At 39.0% G+C, this 18,589-nt stretch overlaps 1 protein-coding gene across 7 annotated transcripts in view; it reads right to left on the bottom strand.

The window, feature by feature from the left end:
- Positions 1-18,589, bottom strand: part of KAT2B (lysine acetyltransferase 2B) — a 69,693-nt gene that overhangs the window by 38,535 nt on the left and 12,569 nt on the right. For all 7 annotated transcript variants that reach the window (XR_015797890.1, XR_015797889.1, XM_088150775.1 and 4 more), the window contains exons 2-6: positions 18,042-18,168; positions 16,689-16,834; positions 16,422-16,511; positions 14,645-14,826; positions 11,437-11,628 (exon numbers count right to left, since the gene is read on the bottom strand). Coding sequence is in view for 5 of the 7 variants with exons in the window: in XM_088150775.1 (XP_088006901.1) it covers positions 11,437-11,628; positions 14,645-14,826; positions 16,422-16,511; positions 16,689-16,834; positions 18,042-18,168 (737 nt within the window). In the remaining 2 variants the exon portion in view is untranslated. The remainder of the gene's footprint in view (positions 1-11,436; positions 11,629-14,644; positions 14,827-16,421; positions 16,512-16,688; positions 16,835-18,041; positions 18,169-18,589) is intronic.

The following is an 18,589-nucleotide window of genomic DNA, read 5'->3' as shown; positions in this document are numbered from 1 at the left end:
CAGATAGTAACCAATTCAAAGAAGATCAAACAAAGATGGAAGGAGTATAAGGAACAGATGCTGTGATGTGTCTATCTAGAAAGGTAGATCAGAATCTAGAAAGATCAGAATAGTGCAAGCAATGGTATTCCCTGTGACACTATGGAAGCAAATGTTCAACTTTGAAGAAGCAGGACAGAAAGAGTATTGATGCTTTTGAAATTTGGTGTTGGAGAAAACTCCTAAGAATAACATGGACAGGCAAGAAAACAAACGAATAGATAGATCATCAAACAAATCAAGTCAGAGTTCTCACTTGAGGCACAAATGACCAGGCTCAAATTATCCTACTTATCTTGCAAAGACCTAGCTCTCTAGAGAAGGCTCTAATGCTGAGCAAGGCAGAAGGAAAGCAGCAGCAAATGAGTAGCAGCAAGGTGAATGAGCTCACAGTGGTGATAGGTACCCCACTGGAGGACCTGAAACACCAGGTCAGGGACAGATCATCATGGAGAAAATCTATCTATGCTAAGAGTTGACACTGATTTGATGGCACATAATCAATCAATCAATCAATCAATCAATCAATCAATCAATCAATGTGAATATATATTATCAGCCCAAACCAATCCACTGTGGGATGAAGGTGTCTTTATTGAAGGTTATGAGCACAATTACACTATAATGTTACATTTTCAGTGCATTCATATGTGACAGATGAAAGGGACTGCCTTTGGAACCATAAGGTTTTTTTGCACCTGACCAATCCCCATGCTTAGAAATTTTTATAAGCAACTACTGATTAGGTGGTGGTGGCCTAAGGGGCCAATGACCTGGGGAATATGGTTACTCTTCTCAGAGATGAATGGAAGTTGAGGCTATATATTTGTGGTGCAGACATCCAGAGGATCAGTAGATGGCAGCAAAGCAGTCCTAGTGGAAGTTCAATAAACCATTAGATTTTGCTTTTCAGCACAGTATTTGTCTGAGTTTTAAGGATATTTGTTTTCTTCAAAGACATTATTAAACAACTTAATAACTTAGGGCAAATCTCTGTAAGTTGTATTTTATTGCTTAAGTATTTGCTTAGAGTTTCATGAATTTTAGTTTGGGACAAAGGAGGTAGAGAAATAAATTACAACTACAAATTTCATAGCCAAAATTACTAAACAGTTCAACATTATTGTTTCATACAGAAGTATTTTAAAAGATATCCATGCATTTTTCCTCTACAGGAATGCAACAAGATGGCTAAGACATATTAAGCTACATCAAACAATCCAGAGTAAATCCCCAGAGGAATGATACCAGCAAAGAAATGGCAAAATCTGGAAGAATTATAATACTTCAGGAACCAGAAAGAAAACCACTTTTGCAAATAAACAAACAAACCATAAACTGAAGCTTATCCTGAAACCTTTGTTTTTGGTTTTCTAATCTTAACAAGCTCTGAAAACAAATATTAGCTGATATCGCAGGCCACAACAAGTAACAAAACCATTTTGGAGACTGGCTGAGCTTCCTCTGACATACCAAAATGGTGCCAATTACTTTTCCAACGTTTTAAAGTGATATTTAAAACTTCCAACTTTTTAAAGCGATATTGCACCTTGACACTTTAAGGCATGCCTGTTTCCTTCCTTCCTTGGTGTCTGTTGAAGACTCTGCTTTGAAAAATAAGAACCCACCCAGAATTCTAAATGGCAGTTCCACCAACAAAGCCAGCCACTTTAGTTAAAGCAGCCCCAGAATAACAACATTAATTGCTGCAAGAATAAATATTAAAAATGTGTAATGGATCAATTACATCCATTGTATATGTTATATACATATATACATATACATACATATATACATATATATTTTATAGGCATATTTATTTTTCTTCTTATATTGAGCTGATGCCTCCCACTCAAAAGCTCCCATTTAGCTGGAATGATATGTATATTAGCTATGTATATTATTCTGGGAATTAAACCCACTAAACATGATGCAACCTACTTTTGAGCAACACAACTATGACATTTCATTGTAAGACTGCAATCCTACACACAAGGAAGTGATCTACTGATTTGATTCTAATTATGCATTATGCATGCTTTATATTTTAAGGCTGATAGTGCTAAAGCTACTGTCCTTGAAAGAAGATCCAATGAACTCAATTGGTCAGTTTTAAATAAACCTATATAGGATGGTGCTAATTTTTTTGCATATATCCAGAAAATGGCCATTGTGTCAAAGATTGTTGTTCCAGGATATCAACTTTCTTATTGCACCCTGAACATTCTTGCTAAGAGACATAGCTCAAGAAAAAAGACAAATATGAACAAACCAAATTTGAACAACGTTTGACATACAAAGCTATTGTTCCAAGGAAGAGGTATTAGATTCCTTAATATTGCATGAGTCATGTGACTAACTGCCTGATGAAACTAACCATTTAGCACAGTCATTAACCATGTGGCTCAGCCTTACTCCAACCTCATGCCTTCCAAAAGTGTTGGTTCTGCCATGCTAGTTGGGAATTCTGGGAACTGCAGCCCATAGAAGCTGGAGTTCAACAAATCTGAAGGACAGGAGGATGGTGTTGGCTAGCCAGAGCAATTTGTTATGGGCCTGTCTGATGAGTCAGACTCTGAATTGAAAGAGCAAAGGCTTGAGAGGTTCTGACTTTGCAACTCAGGAGCTGGTAGGCTCTCAGATATCTAGAGACAAAGCTAAGGAGCAGAACCTGTTAGAAGATGAATCTGTAAATCTTAGACATCAGTTGCAAAAACACAGAGATAAGTCAGCTGATTTAGGGGTCAATTTGAGCAGAAAAAGATCCTAAGCCCTTATATATACAGAAAGATCAAGTGAGTAAAACAGATGTTCAGTAAGGTTCCTTTTAAAGAGGTGACACAGGAAAACAGGCTCATCCAAGTCAATGCTATAAAAAAAGGGCTTAGGAATCAAATTTGTGTTGGCAAACAACTTTCCAATCTTGAATATGACTTTTTGAATGTGCTGTTTCTGTTCTTTGGATTGGTACAAGACTACTCTCAACTTTGAATCTTGGGCTTGTCTGCATGGAACTTCTGCCTCTGAAGTAATCTTGTTTGTTTTTCCTGAACTCTTAACATTTCTGCACTGTGGTAAGATTTACAGCTGCCATAAAGAACTCTGATCCAAGTATGACCTCCTGTACTTGTAATTGCTGGCACAGGACTGATTGTTTGCCAACCCCACATAAAAAGTCCCTCAACTCTAACCAACATTATGGAGCAGTTGCTAACTAAAAATGAGTAACTGAAAACTCAACTGGCACAACTGCCAATACAGATGGCAATACCATTTCCTAAATATCCTGTCTCAGCACCTGAGAAATTTGAAGGCTCCTGCTTTGGGGAACTGAATGTGACCCCTTGTCCTGCAGATTTCTATACAGACCAGTTTAAAGTCAGGTTCATATCAACTTGTTTTCAGGCTCAGCTGCTAAATGGGCTACTCCCTTCATAGTGAGTTTATCAAGCATTTCATGTTCATGTTTGAAGATCCCACTAAATCCACCATAGCAAGCATTCACATTAGAGAACTATGGCTAGAAGGCTGATCAGTGGCTGAATATGTGATTGACTCAGGTTCTTGCCACAAGAACTAGAGTAGAATGAGGCTGCTCAGATGGACCCAGTTCCAGGAGGGGCTCGCAGAGGGCATCCTGGGTAAGGTAGCCAGAGTGGAATGTCCTTCCACTTTGCAAGACTTAATTCATCTGTGCTTGCAAATTCATGGGCATCTGGACCAATGACAAGCACTTTTCCATCCAGTCACTTACAACATGGCCTCAAGCCCCAAATGCCTAAAACATCAGAAAGCACCCTGATGTATACTTGTACCGTGGAGACCACAGTAAATATCCAGCCAAGCCACACTCTTCTGCACCAGGAAAATGGATAGCCCCTGGTTAAGAGTGGCTCCTGAACCAGGACTACAAGACCGTCTATGTAGTCCCAGCTCTTGAACCAATGCTCAGCAAACATCTGGTAGTACTGGTGATAGTCCAGATCTCTGGTTTCTCAATCTTATGATCCCAGGCCATAATTGATTTTGGAGCCACCATCAATTCATGGACCAGTACTTCAAAGAGACCCACAAAATTCCCTAATGTCCAGTACAGCTCCATTCCCAGTGGAATCCACTGATAGTCCTGTGTTATTGGACCTATAGCCTGGGTTAGAATTAGTTGAAATGGAGTTGCCAAAGCACTGGAAAACCTCAAATTCTTCCTGTCTCACATTTTCCTGTGGCCCTAGGTCTTGCCTAGGTACAAACCCGTGACCCACATCATTTGACCAAAGGCAACCCTAAGTTTCACTCCCTTAATTGTGTAGGGCATATACCAGTTGCACATCCTGCAGCTGATGTAGGTGGAGAGAGCTCACCACCCCTGATTAGTATGCTAACCTGCTAGATTTCAGCAAGCAGGAGGCTACCATCTAATTGGCCTTATAATTGCCCCATGACCTGATCCCTGCCCAGTTGGGCAGAGCTACCCCTTTTGGAGCTGGAACTGGGGCTTTTACGACTTTATCAGCAAGAACCTTAACAGATAATTCATCCATCCCTCTACTTCACCTGCTCCTGCCCATGTTCTGTTTGTAAAAAAATAAACTATGGGGATTGTGAAATTGCAACAACTGCCAGGCTGTCAACCAGATCACCATCTGGAACAGATATTCTCTGCCGCAATCACTTAATGTTTGGAGCATTTGCAAAAGACATGCATCTTCACTAAATTGAGCCTCTGTGGTACTTACAATTTGCTCTACATCTAAGGTGGTGATGAATGAAAAATTTCTGTCCACACCCAGGACAATCACTTTTAATACAAAGTAATGCTATCTAGCTTATGCTGTGCACCTGTAGTCTTCCAGCATCTGATGAACAGCATCTTCCAGGACTTTATGAATCCGTTTATTATATTCTATCCTGATGACATTCTAATCCATTTATCTTCCTCTACAGAATATGAAATTCATGTATGAATAGTCTTGCAGCACCTCCAAGAACATCACCTCCATGTTAAGTTGGAGAAATGTGAATCTGAAGCACCTTCTCAAATTTTCCGGGATATTGTATCTCACCAAAACAGATCCAGATAGATCCTAACCAAGTAGAAGCTATTCAATCTGGCAACCTCCCCAAAAAGTCAAGAGCCTTCAGAGGCTAGGGGTTTTTGTAAACTATTATTGCTCCTTCATTCCAAGTTTTGCTGAGCTCAGAGCCCCTTTAATCTACTGCATAAGCAAACACTATTTATTTGGGACACACTGGCTCAAAAAGCTTTTGAAAAGCTAAAGAAAGTTTTATCTATTCACCCTATCCTGCAGTATCCAATCATTTCTAACTGAAACAGATGCTTCAGATGCTACAACGGGGGGCATTCTGCTGCAAGCTGCAGAAAATTGCCATACTTTATACCCTTGTGCCTATTATTTTAGAAAACTAACAACACTGTTCCATCTGTGATAAGAAATTAGCCACCAAAGTGGCTTTTGAGACTTAGAGATACCTTCTAGAAGGAGCACAAAATCCCACAGAAATATGGAATGACCACCACTATCTGGAGTACTCGCAAATGAGCTGAATCAGTAGTAGCTTCATTGGCCACTGTTCTTTTTCTGGATTAACTTCAAGGTGGTACATTCCAAGCACCCAGAATGAGAGAAATCATGCTGCCCCGGAAACCAAAGTATCAGGGAGAAGTGGACTCATTACCCTCCCGAACGGTGATCCTTCCTGAAAATATTGCTGTTTCACCCATAAAATCCTTGTAGAACCAAATAAAGCAGTAATTATTCAGTAAGCCAGGTTCTAGGTCAGGTGACTTAACCTGCTGCTTGCTCCTATAACAGGTAAGTGATTACCTGACTGCTCCATGTTTGCAGGTTCATCCTCCAACAGGTCTTTCCAAGCCTCATTTGCAGATATCTGATACCCCACTGGCTCCTAAGTTGCAAAGTCAGAACCTGTCAAGCCATCCTCCTCCAGTTTAGTCTGACTAATCAGATCCACAACAAATTCTGTTTCCCAACAGAAAACAGTATGTATACCTAAATCTCCTGATAACATTAAGACTGCCCAGAGCCGCTAGGAGTCGGGCAGCATATAAATTTAATAAATTATTATTGCTGGTCGCACAGTCAGCCAGACGCTTAGACTGGGTTTGGCATTTTTATCTACCTATTGAGTCCTTCCCAAGGACCTGGGATAGGCAGATGTTTGATGGTGTTAAAGGTATCGTTGCAGGAGGTAAGCTGTTCCAAGTACAGCTGCCTTTTGCAATTGACTGATGGTGATTTTGTCAATGTTGATGGCCTTCAAGTGGTGCTCCAGATGTTTTGGTAACCCAATGCGCCTATTACCATTGGTACTATCTTTCCTTTCTTTTGCCAGAGTTGTTCTACTTCTATTTGCAGGTCTTTATATTTTGTGATTTCCTCCAGTTCTTTCTCTTCTATTCTGCTATCTCCAGATATTGCAATGTCCACTATCCAGACTTTTTTGTCTTTCTTATCAGCAATTGTTAAGTCTGGGGTGTTGTGTGGCAGGTGCTTCTGTTTGAATTCTAAAGTCCCAGAGCACTGTAGCTTCTTCATTTTCTATTCCTTTGTCTGTTTTGTGGTCCCACCAGTTCTTGCTTCAGGCAAATGGTATTTTTTGCAGATATTCCAATGTACCACTGTTGCTACTTTGTCATGCTGTTGTTTGTAGTCAGTCTGTGCGATCTTCTTGCAGTGGCTAACTAGGTGGTCCACTGTTTCTTCAGCTTCTTTGCAGAAACGGCATTTGCTGTCTGTTGCTGTCTTCTCAATTCTGACTTTATATGCATTTGTTCTTAAGGCTTGGTCTTGTGCAGCCAGAATTAGCCCCTCTGTCTCTTTCTTCAACTTTCCTGCTCTTAGCCATTGCCAGGTCTTGTCATCTGCTTTGCCTGCTAGTTTTTTGTGTACTGGCCATGTAATACTTTTCCTTGCCATGTCTCTTTTCTTCTCTTCATTTGGTCTTTCTTATAGGCCAGTTTGGTCTCTGGCATTCAATACACCATTATGGTGTACTAGCTTCAGTGTATCTTCTTCATTGTCCTTCAGATATTCCTCCAATGCCCTTTTTTCTTCTTCAACTGGCTGGTGTACTTATAACATTCCACGCCCACCTATGCTCCCTGGTAAGTAGAGTCTGTCAACATCGCTGCACGAATGAAAGGCATGATTCATTGTCATTATTTTTCTGATCCTCCTATCCAGGGCTTTTAGTTCAGCTTGAATCCAGTCCACTATTCCAGTTGTATATCTAATGACTAGAATTGCCCAGGTGTTAATCGCCTTGATGGCATTTCTATCACTGAGTTTGGACTTTAAGATCTTCACTCTTCTGATGTATTCACTACTAATCTTGACTTCAGTGTGCTTGATGTTGTCAGCCTGAAGGATACCCAGGTATTTCTAGTGATCTTCATCCAAACTCTTGATGTTATTTCCATTGGGCTTCTTGATTCATTCAATTTTCACTATTTTTCCCGTTGATGTTAAAGGTGGCACATTTGCTCAGTCCAAACTCATTGCAATATCTTGCCTGTATATTTGGACAGTGTTGAGCAGTGATTCTATTTCAGATGGTGTTTTTGATGTTTGATAGCCGTGGCCTGACTTGTTCAGTATTACTGACAGAGGAATTGATGCAATGACAAACAGTAGTGGTGATAGTGAGTCTCCTTGAAAGATTCTTCTCTTGATGTTTCCTCTCTCTCCCAGCCTATCACCATTGACCAGCAACTGTGTCTTCCATTGTGCCACCGATCTTCACACAAAGCTTCTGATGTTTCTACTGACTTGTTACTTCTAGGCACTTGATTATCCAGTCATGTGGTAGGGAGGTAAGAAGGTGAATGCCTTCTTGTAATCAATCCAAGCTACATTCAAGTTGTTCTTCCTTTTCTTACAGTTTTCCAAAATCATCTTGTCAATTGGGAGTTGATCTTTTGTTCCTCTGCTGTTTGGGCGGTTTCCTTTCTGCTCAGATGGAAAGACCTTGTTTTCAACTAGATGCTGTTGGACTGCAACAGCTACCACACCAGTTAGCAATTTGAAACTTGTTGGTAAGCAGGTAATTGGCCTGTAGTTGCCTAGTGCTGCCCCTTTTGTTGGATCTTTCATTATCAAGAAGGTTTTGAAAGATGTTAACCAATCTTCAATTTTACCTCCTTGAAGTATTCTTGGCAATGAGTGGGTACAAACTAGTCAATGTTTCAACCAAAAACCATCCAATTCATTTTCACTTGGTGCTGACCAATTCTTGATCTTCCTTGCCCTTTTCTCCATCATTTCTGTTGTTACTACAAGTTCTTTCATTTCAGCTTTTGTTTCCTTATCCGCCTCCTTTATCCAAGCTACATTCTTGTTGTATTTCTTTAGGTTGTCTCATAGCTGCACCCAGAACTGCACTGTTTCTTTTGTCAGGTGTTGGCTGGTTCATTGTAGTTCCTCTATTGACGGATTGGTGGAAACGTTTCTGATTTGACTGAAATTGGAGATTCCACCTGTAGCATGCAATTCAAGCTTTGCTGATTTTCTTGGCTATGGCTGTTATTTGCTGCTTTATTATTTCCAGTGCTTCCTTGATCTTCCTTGTTTCTAGGTGATATTTCTTGATCAGGTAGTCTTTGGTCTTCTTGTTCTTCAGCTTTTTTTTCATCTGTTCTAGCTTGCTTGCATCTGATCTTAGCATGCTGATCTTATTTTCTAACCTGATCTTCCATTTTGGTAATGCACTGTTTGGTTTTTTTTCTCGTTTGTTGATTTTGCATCCAAGGTATTCAGTTATAACTGCAGCTGTGCTGTACATTAGTTGTTTCTTGCAGTGACCTGGTGCTTAGATTTGATATCACAGTACTGGCAACTTTTAATACTTGTCCTAGCTGGGTTTTTTGTAACAAGCTTCAATGCAGGCAACTTTATTCTGTTCTTTTTGTGCTGTTCTAGATGCTCAGTTATTCTTTGTTTTAGTTCCTCTTGTTTTTCAGTTAGAGGACTTTGTTCTTTTTGAGGAGAAGGCAGGAGAGAGGGTGTCTGGTTTGGGAATTAAAACAATTCAATAGTGATGCTGACTTCCTCTACTGCCCACTCCCCTTGGTTGGCCTCTGTCTGAATTACTTCTGGAAAGGCTCTGATTTCTTTGCCCTGGGTAGACCTTTGCAATTCTCCTTCTGTGAATACTTTATTTTGTATTATAAATTGGTGTTGATCTGCTAGCCTCTATTCTGATATTTGTGATTCTGGTTGTTCTTTCCAGAACTGGTACATTCTTCTCAGTTATCCTCTTGATTTGTAATACAGATTATTTCTTTGTTTTCAGTCTTCATGTATTTGTGACAGGTAAGCAACTTTTCTTCCAATAATCCTGCAGCTGCTGGCCCTGGTTGCTCAGCCAACAGTCCTGAGTTCTGTAGCTCACCTGTCACAGATGTCCAAGAACTCCAACACCTAGTGTGGCCCTTGTTGACCCGGGCAATGACCAATCTGGTATAGGTTTCTGTAAGTTTCTTCTCACCATATTGTTTATGGGAGAGGCACTCTTCGTCTGGATCCTCTGATACCTGTCCAGTAGGTTGACCTCTGGCATAGCGCTCATCCTCCTCAGAGCATGCAAGCCCCACAACCACGCCATAGTGCCTCACTAGGAGTCAGGTGGCATATACAGTAAATTTAATAAGTAATTATTACTATAACTTGAGTTTTCTGTATCCTTTTACTGTGGCTGTCTGGGTTTTTGCAGCCCAGATCTGGTACCTATCTTGTATCCCCAACTTGCTTCCCTATTAATTTTAAGAGCAGCAAGTCTAAGTAAGCCACTCTGTCTTAATTTTTTAATTTTTGTCTAAAGATCTATATTTGGGTATTCACAAATTTGTATTATTTCAGACCTTTAATTTGTCTTATGAAAACTACCATTTTGCCAAAGGCTGCTCAGTGGATTTTAAGATGCTTTGTGAATGGAATCTTTGATGGAAAGATTCATATTCTGAAAAATATTTTCAAAAACAATTCTTCTGTGATCAGAAAGTCTTCTATTGAAATGCAAAAACACAGGATCCCAGCCCAAGTCAATTTTTATCATTGGATATGAAAATTTTAGGTACATTAAAGGTTTTTTTTTAACAATTAATTAGTTGAATCTAGATTAAACTGTAATTGATCTACTGATTGGTAGATGCTTTGAAAAGACTACCTGTAATTCTTAATACACAGGCAGGCTGGTACATTACTTCACATATAAGAGATTCTTTCTGCTGCATTGACTTACATGTTTATATAAAATATCCTGACATAAATTAGAACTTAGAACAGCAAACTGCCTTTGCAGCAAAATTAACCCTACCTAAGTGGCTGATGCTAAACTTTTTATCCTGAGTAATTTTGCCTGGATAAACTACAAACACTCCAACAGTGCTCTGCTACTCTGTACATATTTACTCAGATGTAAGTAGCAGTGAGGTAAATCAGACTAACTCCTAAGCAAATGCGTACCTCAGATCAAGATATTGACTGGCACTGGGTTCTACCAGGAGGGGTTAAAAAAAAAAAAAGCTTCACATGCATGTACAAAGGGGGTGAGGAAGGGGGCTTGCATCATGATGATGCTTCTGCCATCTTGGGTTTTTTTGATCAACTTGTCTATGGAACAGCCTTTTTTCCCCACTTATGAGAATTTACATTTAGAAGCTCTGAATCCACAGCATTCATTTACAGATATGGAGTTCTTCTGATAGCTTCAGGCAATACCAAGAGAAGCAGATTTCTGGTGTTTCAGATCCAAGTACAGGATAGCAAGAATTTAAATTCCTTTGGTAAAGATATGTAACTGTGGATCATACTAAAGCATGACAAACTTCACACTTCATAGTAAGCCACAGCTTACTGAAAAAACCCAGAGTTAGCTGAGTTCAAACAGTGTGTTAAGCCAAAACCAAGCAACTACATTATGGCTTAGTACGAGGAGTTATAATTTTATAAAATTAGCAGGAATGAAGAATTAAATCACTACAGAATAGTTCTGGAAGAGTTTAACAGAGGATATTCTTCCAGAGCCATTCTATAATGATTTAACTCTTTGTTAAAGGCAGTTTATTTTGATCCAGCTCTCCATGTTAAGTAAAATCTGGTATATTTCCCTTCAGACTTTGCAGTAAGGAGAGACTATTTCAGTAACAGGTCAGCGATCATACTGAAAGAACAAAGCTACCAGATCTGGACTGCAAAACTCTGGACAGCACTAGACAATAACCAAGAGTTTTCTATATTTCTATTTACCATCAAGTAATCCTCTGGAATTTTGCAGCCCAAACCTGGTAACTCTATAGAAGAGGAGTATGTAGTTTTCAAATTAATCAGAAAGTTGATAATTTTTAAAAGAAATTACTTGGGAAAATGTGTTAGGATTAGAGTTCGTTTCTCAAGAGGAAGTTTGTCTTTTTCCTGTCTTGCATGTTCAAGAAGTTGCCGTCTCATAACGGTAAAGACTGAACGCAGCAGGGTTCTCCCAAAAATTTGTGTGGTTTCGTATTGAGGTAGACTGTCACAAAATTGGGGGACGTTGCAGTAACACAACCACCTGCAAAGGAAAAAACAAAATACAAACTCAACCCAAACTACTATGCAATGCATTTCAATCAAACTCACATAATAACTGTTTACAGAACGTTTTACCGAATCTTCTAAACAAGCAGATCATTTAATGATCTTCCAAATATTTATTCTGTATGTTGTAACGAACTGAATTACAGAACACAATTACATTCTGCAGATTTGTATAGCTTAGAAGATTCCTTAATATCTACTAGATGAACCAGATTGTAATAGATTATAAACCAGATTCCCTGCCAGGCTTGTGAGAGGAGTCTGGCTGGGGGTGCATGATGGGGACTGGTTGTTGTTTGAGCTGGGAAGCCATTGGGAATATTGGGGCACTCAGAGTGTGAGCTGAAGTGCTCCAAGGACCCAGTTACCCTCCCAGGGATATGTTAGGTATATGAGTGATCGCATGGGGGTCCTTCACTTATGGGGCCAGCCAGTAAAGGTAGAGGAAAGAAGAGGTTTCTGGGTGTCTAGGGTTGGGTCAGAACATCTCAGTGGTGATGGATAGGGTAGGTATGGTAGGAGACAGGGGGCTGCCCTGGCTCCAGATTCTGGTCATCTGGGCTCTACCCCATTTCCCAGTCAGCACACCTTCAGATGCCCAGGCTTTTGACCACTGTTGCTAATGTTTTAGTCTGGGAAGATTCTTGCTAGAGGTTGTAGCTAATAAACATAGCTGGACTGAATTGGCATTGTCTCTTGGAGTTCCTTGGGCTAGGCCTGACATCAATCTTCCCAGACTCAAACCCCAGCTCCCAAAGTCAGCCAGCCACAACAGTTTGAATTCCTCAGGGAGGTGCCAGTCTCATCCTCTTGTTCCTCCCATGCTGTTCTGGGGAGCTAAGAAAATGTTTATCTCCCTGAGCCTGGCCTTCATAATTCCATTCCATCACAGCCACCTGTATATTAAATCCATGCCCATCCTGCTGGCTAAGGCTTCCCAGGATGTGATGTGTGCTTGGGTGCTGGCAGTGGAAAATTCTTCTTTGAGGGAGTTGCCCCACCTCCTCTTAAAGAGCTGATGATTCACCCCCCTCCTCAAGAAGCCATCACTAGACCCAACAGTTCTGGACAATTTCCATCCAATCTCCAACCTTCCCTTTTTAGGTTGTGGTCACACAGCAGCTTATGAGGATCCTGAAGGAAACAGATTATCTGGACCACCTTCAGTCAGGATTCAGGCCTTGGAATGGGATTGAAACAGCACTCGTTGCACTTTTGGATACATCCATCCTTACTCTTGTTCTTTTTGTGGATTTCAATACCACTGACCATTGTATCCTTCTGGATCAGCTCCAGAGGTTGGGAGCAGGCAGCACTATACTGCGTTGGTTCTCTTACTCCCTCCAGGGCTGGTTCCAGTAGGTGATGATCAGAGAGGAAAGGCCCCATTCTCAGCCCTTGCTTTGTGGGGTGCCACAGGGTTTGGTACTTTCTCTGCTTCCTTTTAAAATCTGCATGAAGCCACTGGTTGAAGTTATCCAATAGCACAGGGTAAAGTACTATCAGTATGTTGATATCCAGCTTTACATTTCCAATTAAGTGATGCTGCGGAGGTCCTGTCTTGGTGTCTGGAGTCTGTGGGGGAAGGCTTCAGCTTAACTCAAGCAAGACTGAGTGGCTTTGAGTATTGGGGCCCCCTGGTTCTGGGGACTTTCCATCTCATTCTGGATGGGGTTGCACTGCTCAAAACAGAACCTGTGCACAATTTGGGGGTCCTTCTGGAGTCATGGCTCATGTTCAAGGAACAGGCAGTAGCTGTGCCAGGAGATCCTTTGTTCAACTACAAGTTGTGTGCCAGTTGCACCAGTTCTTGGACTGGAAGGCCCTGCTCACTGCCACTCAAGCGTTGGTCACTTCTTGTATGGATTATACAAAGGCGTGGGGCTGCCTTTGAAGAGTATTCAGAAACTTCAGTTGGTGCAAAATATGGCTGCACAAGCAGTTATGTGCACCCCTCAATCGGCATATTACACCTCTGCTCCATGGGCTGCATGGGTTGCCAATTTGCTTCCTGGTGCAATTCAAGGTACTGGTGGTGATCTATAAAGCCCTTCATGGCATAGGACCAGGTTTTCTGAGAGACTTCCTCTCTCCAATTACATCTACACATTCCATCATGTCTGGCAGGAGGCATGGTCTGGGTCCCATCAGCTAAGGAGTGTTATCTGGTGGTGTCCAGGAAGAGAGCCTTTTCTGTCGTGGCTCCTGCCCTGTGGAACATCATTCCCGTGGAGATCAGAGTGGCCCCAATCCCACTGGCTTTTCACAAGGCCCTAAAAACATGGTTCTGCCAACAGGTATGGGGACCAAGGAACATGACAGTCTGTGCAATGGCTGTGTAATGGATGGATGTGCTCACCTCAACTATGAATTTTGTGATATGGTTTTTATATGGTTTTATATGGCTGTTATTGTTTTAAACTGTTGTATTGTTTTGATGGTTTTATATTGTTTTTAACTGTTTCTGAGCCACCCAGAATTATGTATTGAGATGGGCAGCTATATAAATGTGAGAAAGAAAGAAAGAAAGAAAGAAAGAAAGAAAGAAAGAAAGAAAGAAAGAAAGAAAGAAAGAAAGAAAGAAAGAAAGAAAGAAAGAAAGAAAGAAAGAAAATAACTGCTAACTGCCATTTGATGAAGAATGTGTCATTAGACTTTCTGGTTTAGTTAAAAGCTAGATCTTCAGTTGGCAGAAATGGAGCAATATCCTATGTCCATTTATGTCCTGATATTTCCTAGTTTCTATTTATCAGAGTCACACGGTATCTGAATGTAAGTGTTCTGCTTTTATCAATTATGGTTTAAATCTACTAAGAGACATGATCTCCGCATAGTTTATTCATTCTAAAGTCACCATCTAAAGGCACACACATTTTATTACAGGGTGTTTACCTTCTGCATCCCATGATATGGCAAGGAGCCATTGGCACCTGCTATCTACTATGAACTATCTCAAGACATAAGTAAAAACCTAAAAAAGATATTGTTACCTTGTGTAGTTTACTTTATAGCCAGCAATGTCATCATTAGGTGACCTTAGTCGCCACTGAGAAGGTGTTTCCAAGTGCCAGTAATTGATGCGATTTAGAAACATTTTAGCCAATTCTACTATTGTTTGTCTCTCTTTTGATGGTAGGTGACTAAATTTGTATTGCACAAAATTATTAACTCCCTTAAAGAAGAAACAGAAAGGAGAGGAGTTGTGAAAACCTGATATAAAATCTTTGGAGAAATAGGTTCCTAACAAATATTTTCTATGGAAAATTTCACTGTATCTTTACTGACTAGCTTAGGTCTGGTTCATATTTCATTTTTAAGGCATGAATGCTGTTGGAAATACCTTCTGTTATTTATTTTCTTACAAAAGAGATAAATTTTATAATATTTATAAATTATAAATTGTTATAGTATTTAAAATACTATAATATACTATACTTCATAATATTATAAATACTATAATATACTATACTTTATAATATTATAAAGGGTATAAATCACCCTTTATAATATATAGTTTGGCTAGTCAGCATGGCATATCACTAATTAGTTCACAATATATGCTAAGATATGAACTTTAGACCATAATAACTGACAGTGATTTTATGTTGGTATACAAACCAAAGATCAATAATCAGGTAGGCAATTTCTGTATAATAAGCAGTGATGTTCAGGAATGCTTTTCAGTTGTTTTTTAAGATAGTATTAGCATCCAAAGGCTGTGGTGCTCTTATCACATATCCAATTTTACAAAACATACCCCATAGTATTTAAATCTAGTAACTCTGGAGTCAGCAGCTAAGTCTGTAAGTAAACGTAGTTTCTATTATTGCATCCAAAGTTTTAAGCTCTCCCTTCCAATCAATGTTCCCTTCACTTGAACGTCTAGAGAAGTACGGGGAGGGGAGGGGAGATCTAATTTAATCACTGCAATTCAAATACTCCTATGTACCTGTAGCTCCCACTACTGTCCATGTCAGAGCATTTTAGTGAATCTTCCCTGTCTGTAATAAATACCAGGAAAGCTCCAGTTTCATATATGAATCCAAACTGCATTTGCCAAGATAGCTTTGGTCAAAATAATCTGACATAATTAATCTATATATTCATATTTGTTCATGCTGGAAGACATTATGAATCTTCTCAAACACAAATGGGTGCTTGAAATAATCAATATTCCTATACAATTTTACACCTCATTCTAGCATAGTAAGCGTATTTATATGCTTAATATTCAACAAATGCTTATATATTAATAACAGCTAATAACAATAGTTACCTTCCTGAATCAGGACCTTAGTTTCTAAAAATATCAGCTACCTACCTAGGGTCTTGTAGTGATACAAATTGTATCATCTACTGGATTCCTTTTAAACATCCTCTTTTGTATTGCTAATGGTGGATTTTCCAATTTACAAGATGCTTTTTCCATCCAATTTCCAGGGGCACTGAACTAAAAAACAAAGGCCTCTCTGCAGACATGTACAAAAGAATACATTAAGAAGAGTACTACTTAAACTAAAGATAATCATTATACATACAGATGAAAGTGCAAGTTGAATTCTGAAATACATGCAACAGATTTACAATGCGTACTGGCATAAGAAAAGGAGAACACTATTCTAATGTGAACCTTTATGTTGACAGCTTTCTTTCCTGGCCAACATAAGAAATCATATTTTTGTATTGCCAAAGACTCTTATCTATTTTTTAAAGAACGATTAGATAAAAGTAAACTTATACTAAGAGATGCCTATGTATGTACTTTACCTGTTCAATACTAGGTTTCTCAAATGGGGGACTTTCCAAAGATCCTTCTACAACAGGTTTCCCCATCTGTAATATACACTTCCTCAAAAGCTGTTGAAAAGAAGTTGAAAAGGAATAATGAAACATGAGAATTTCATACACTTCTTTATTTTTTTTTAACATTTGTATCTGCCTAACATAAGATGTCTGTGTGGCTAGAATGACTGCATTTGTGGTCATCATTGCAACTTACAATGTATTTTCTAAGCAGAGCAGTATTCAATTTACCTTGAATAAGTAGAAATAAACCTGCTTGGTATCTGCATCTTCTTCTTTGTGAACACAGGTGAAGAGATACTCAACATCCAACACAATTCCCAACAACCTGTTCATTTCTTCTTCTGAGACATTCTCCAAATGGGAAACATGAGCGGCTAAAACAAACAAGGAAATCAAAGACTTTCAAGGAAAACGTCAAGCTACTGGAAATACATAATGCAGTCATTCCTGACCTGGTGCCTTCTTTATAAGTATAGGCTTCAATTCAGCTGGGGGAAATTATAGGTTTGAGGAGCATAACAACACAATGCCAATCTTAAATTAGCAATAGTCAAACTTACTTATACCACACTGGAACTAACATTTGGTAAAGCCTGTTCAGGCTCTGAAAATTACCAACACATTCTTTTCCACAGAACAGGCTGTTTACAATTATCTGAACCATTATTTCAGATTTTCTTCCTGTTTGGTTAATGAAAGATTTATTTGTAGGAGCAAACACTGTTCTACTACTATACTGAATCAAGTTTATAATAGTGTGATAAGGAATTGATCTTTTATTATATAACATAATGCAGGCATGCCTGCTACTAGGAGAAAGTTTTGGTTAACAGTTTAGAAAGCTACTTCATCTGCCTTAAATGATTCTGATAATCTAAAATTTCTTACATACTCCCTCCTCTGATACAATTTTATTTCAGATACTAACCAAGGATCCGTAGTCTCTAGGAAAATTTTGGAATGAAAAATTCTACTAAATTTTACCAGGGTTTTTTAAGAATGCCAGTGTTGTTTATTAATATCTCATTCAATTTGGGGGGGAGGGGAAATATTTACTAATATAAACTATGTCCCTGATAACTTAAACAAAATAATGCTCCTGCCTTAAAAGCTTAATAAATGACAGTTATAATCCTGTAACAGCAGGATGCTAATTAGGAAATTGGTTAGGCTGTCATTTTAATAACACAGTTTGAACTCTGAAGATTCTTCTGGCACGAGTTCCTATCTTCAGTAGTTTATCTTTTTGCCTTAAAGCAGAAGTTGTCAAGAGATTTTTTGCTTGTAAAAGCATCAAAGTCTTTTTGTCCTTGCAAAGCTAAATATAATTAAAATCAATTGTTTCAATGGCCTTGTATTATAACGAATGTCACTAGCCACTTTCATATGTGACAAGCTGTGAATCTTATCTTATTAAAGCATGATGTGCAATAGAATGCTAGTTACACAGCCCCTTGTCCAGGCTTTACTCTATTTTTGATAAGGTTTACAAGCCAAGTGACCTCACCTCACAGTTTGGGTAACCCTTCTGCATGCTATAATACTCACAAAAGTATTTTTTAAAAGGAGTATGAACCTTACCTAGTGCATGATTACAACTACGACATGGTTCAGTAAGGCTCACAACAGCCTGCTGCAGATCTACCCTGGGTGGAGTAGGAGGTGGGTTAGGGTTTTTCCAGCCATTACATTTACAAGAATCCTCTGCCTATAATTTAAAAAACAGGGATAGAAGACAGATAGAAATTATACAAATTCGAATAATATAAATTATTCGTACATTTCTAAAAACATGATAGTGGAGTGTTTATAATTCAATAATAGCACTATTTACTTTTGTTTTATAATCATGGTGAGCTGACTCTAAAGAGGGTTTGGGGGAAAGATGATAATGTTTGGAGCACATAAAATGTGAGGAATGAAATATGATAAAGTACTCTCATTTTGAAGAACCAGATGTTTCTTTCTCTCATTGCTTATTTTATCTTACCACCAATGAATATGTATGTATATATACCCATAAACATACACATACTAATTCTGAAACTGGGTGGGATTCAGAGACCTGAAACTCAACTTTCACTCATTATGTTCCAGTTCATAGGACAAAGAGACTCTCTGAGTCTCTT

The sequence above is a fragment of the Python bivittatus genome, unplaced genomic scaffold, assembly GCF_059951505.1.
Source record: "Python bivittatus isolate LINGU-HERP-01145 unplaced genomic scaffold, Pbiv_v1 ctg000610_np1212, whole genome shotgun sequence".
Lineage (NCBI taxonomy): Eukaryota > Metazoa > Chordata > Lepidosauria > Squamata > Pythonidae > Python > Python bivittatus.
The sequence above is the reverse complement of the archived record's forward strand: the minus strand, read 5'-3'. Positions and strand labels throughout refer to the sequence as shown.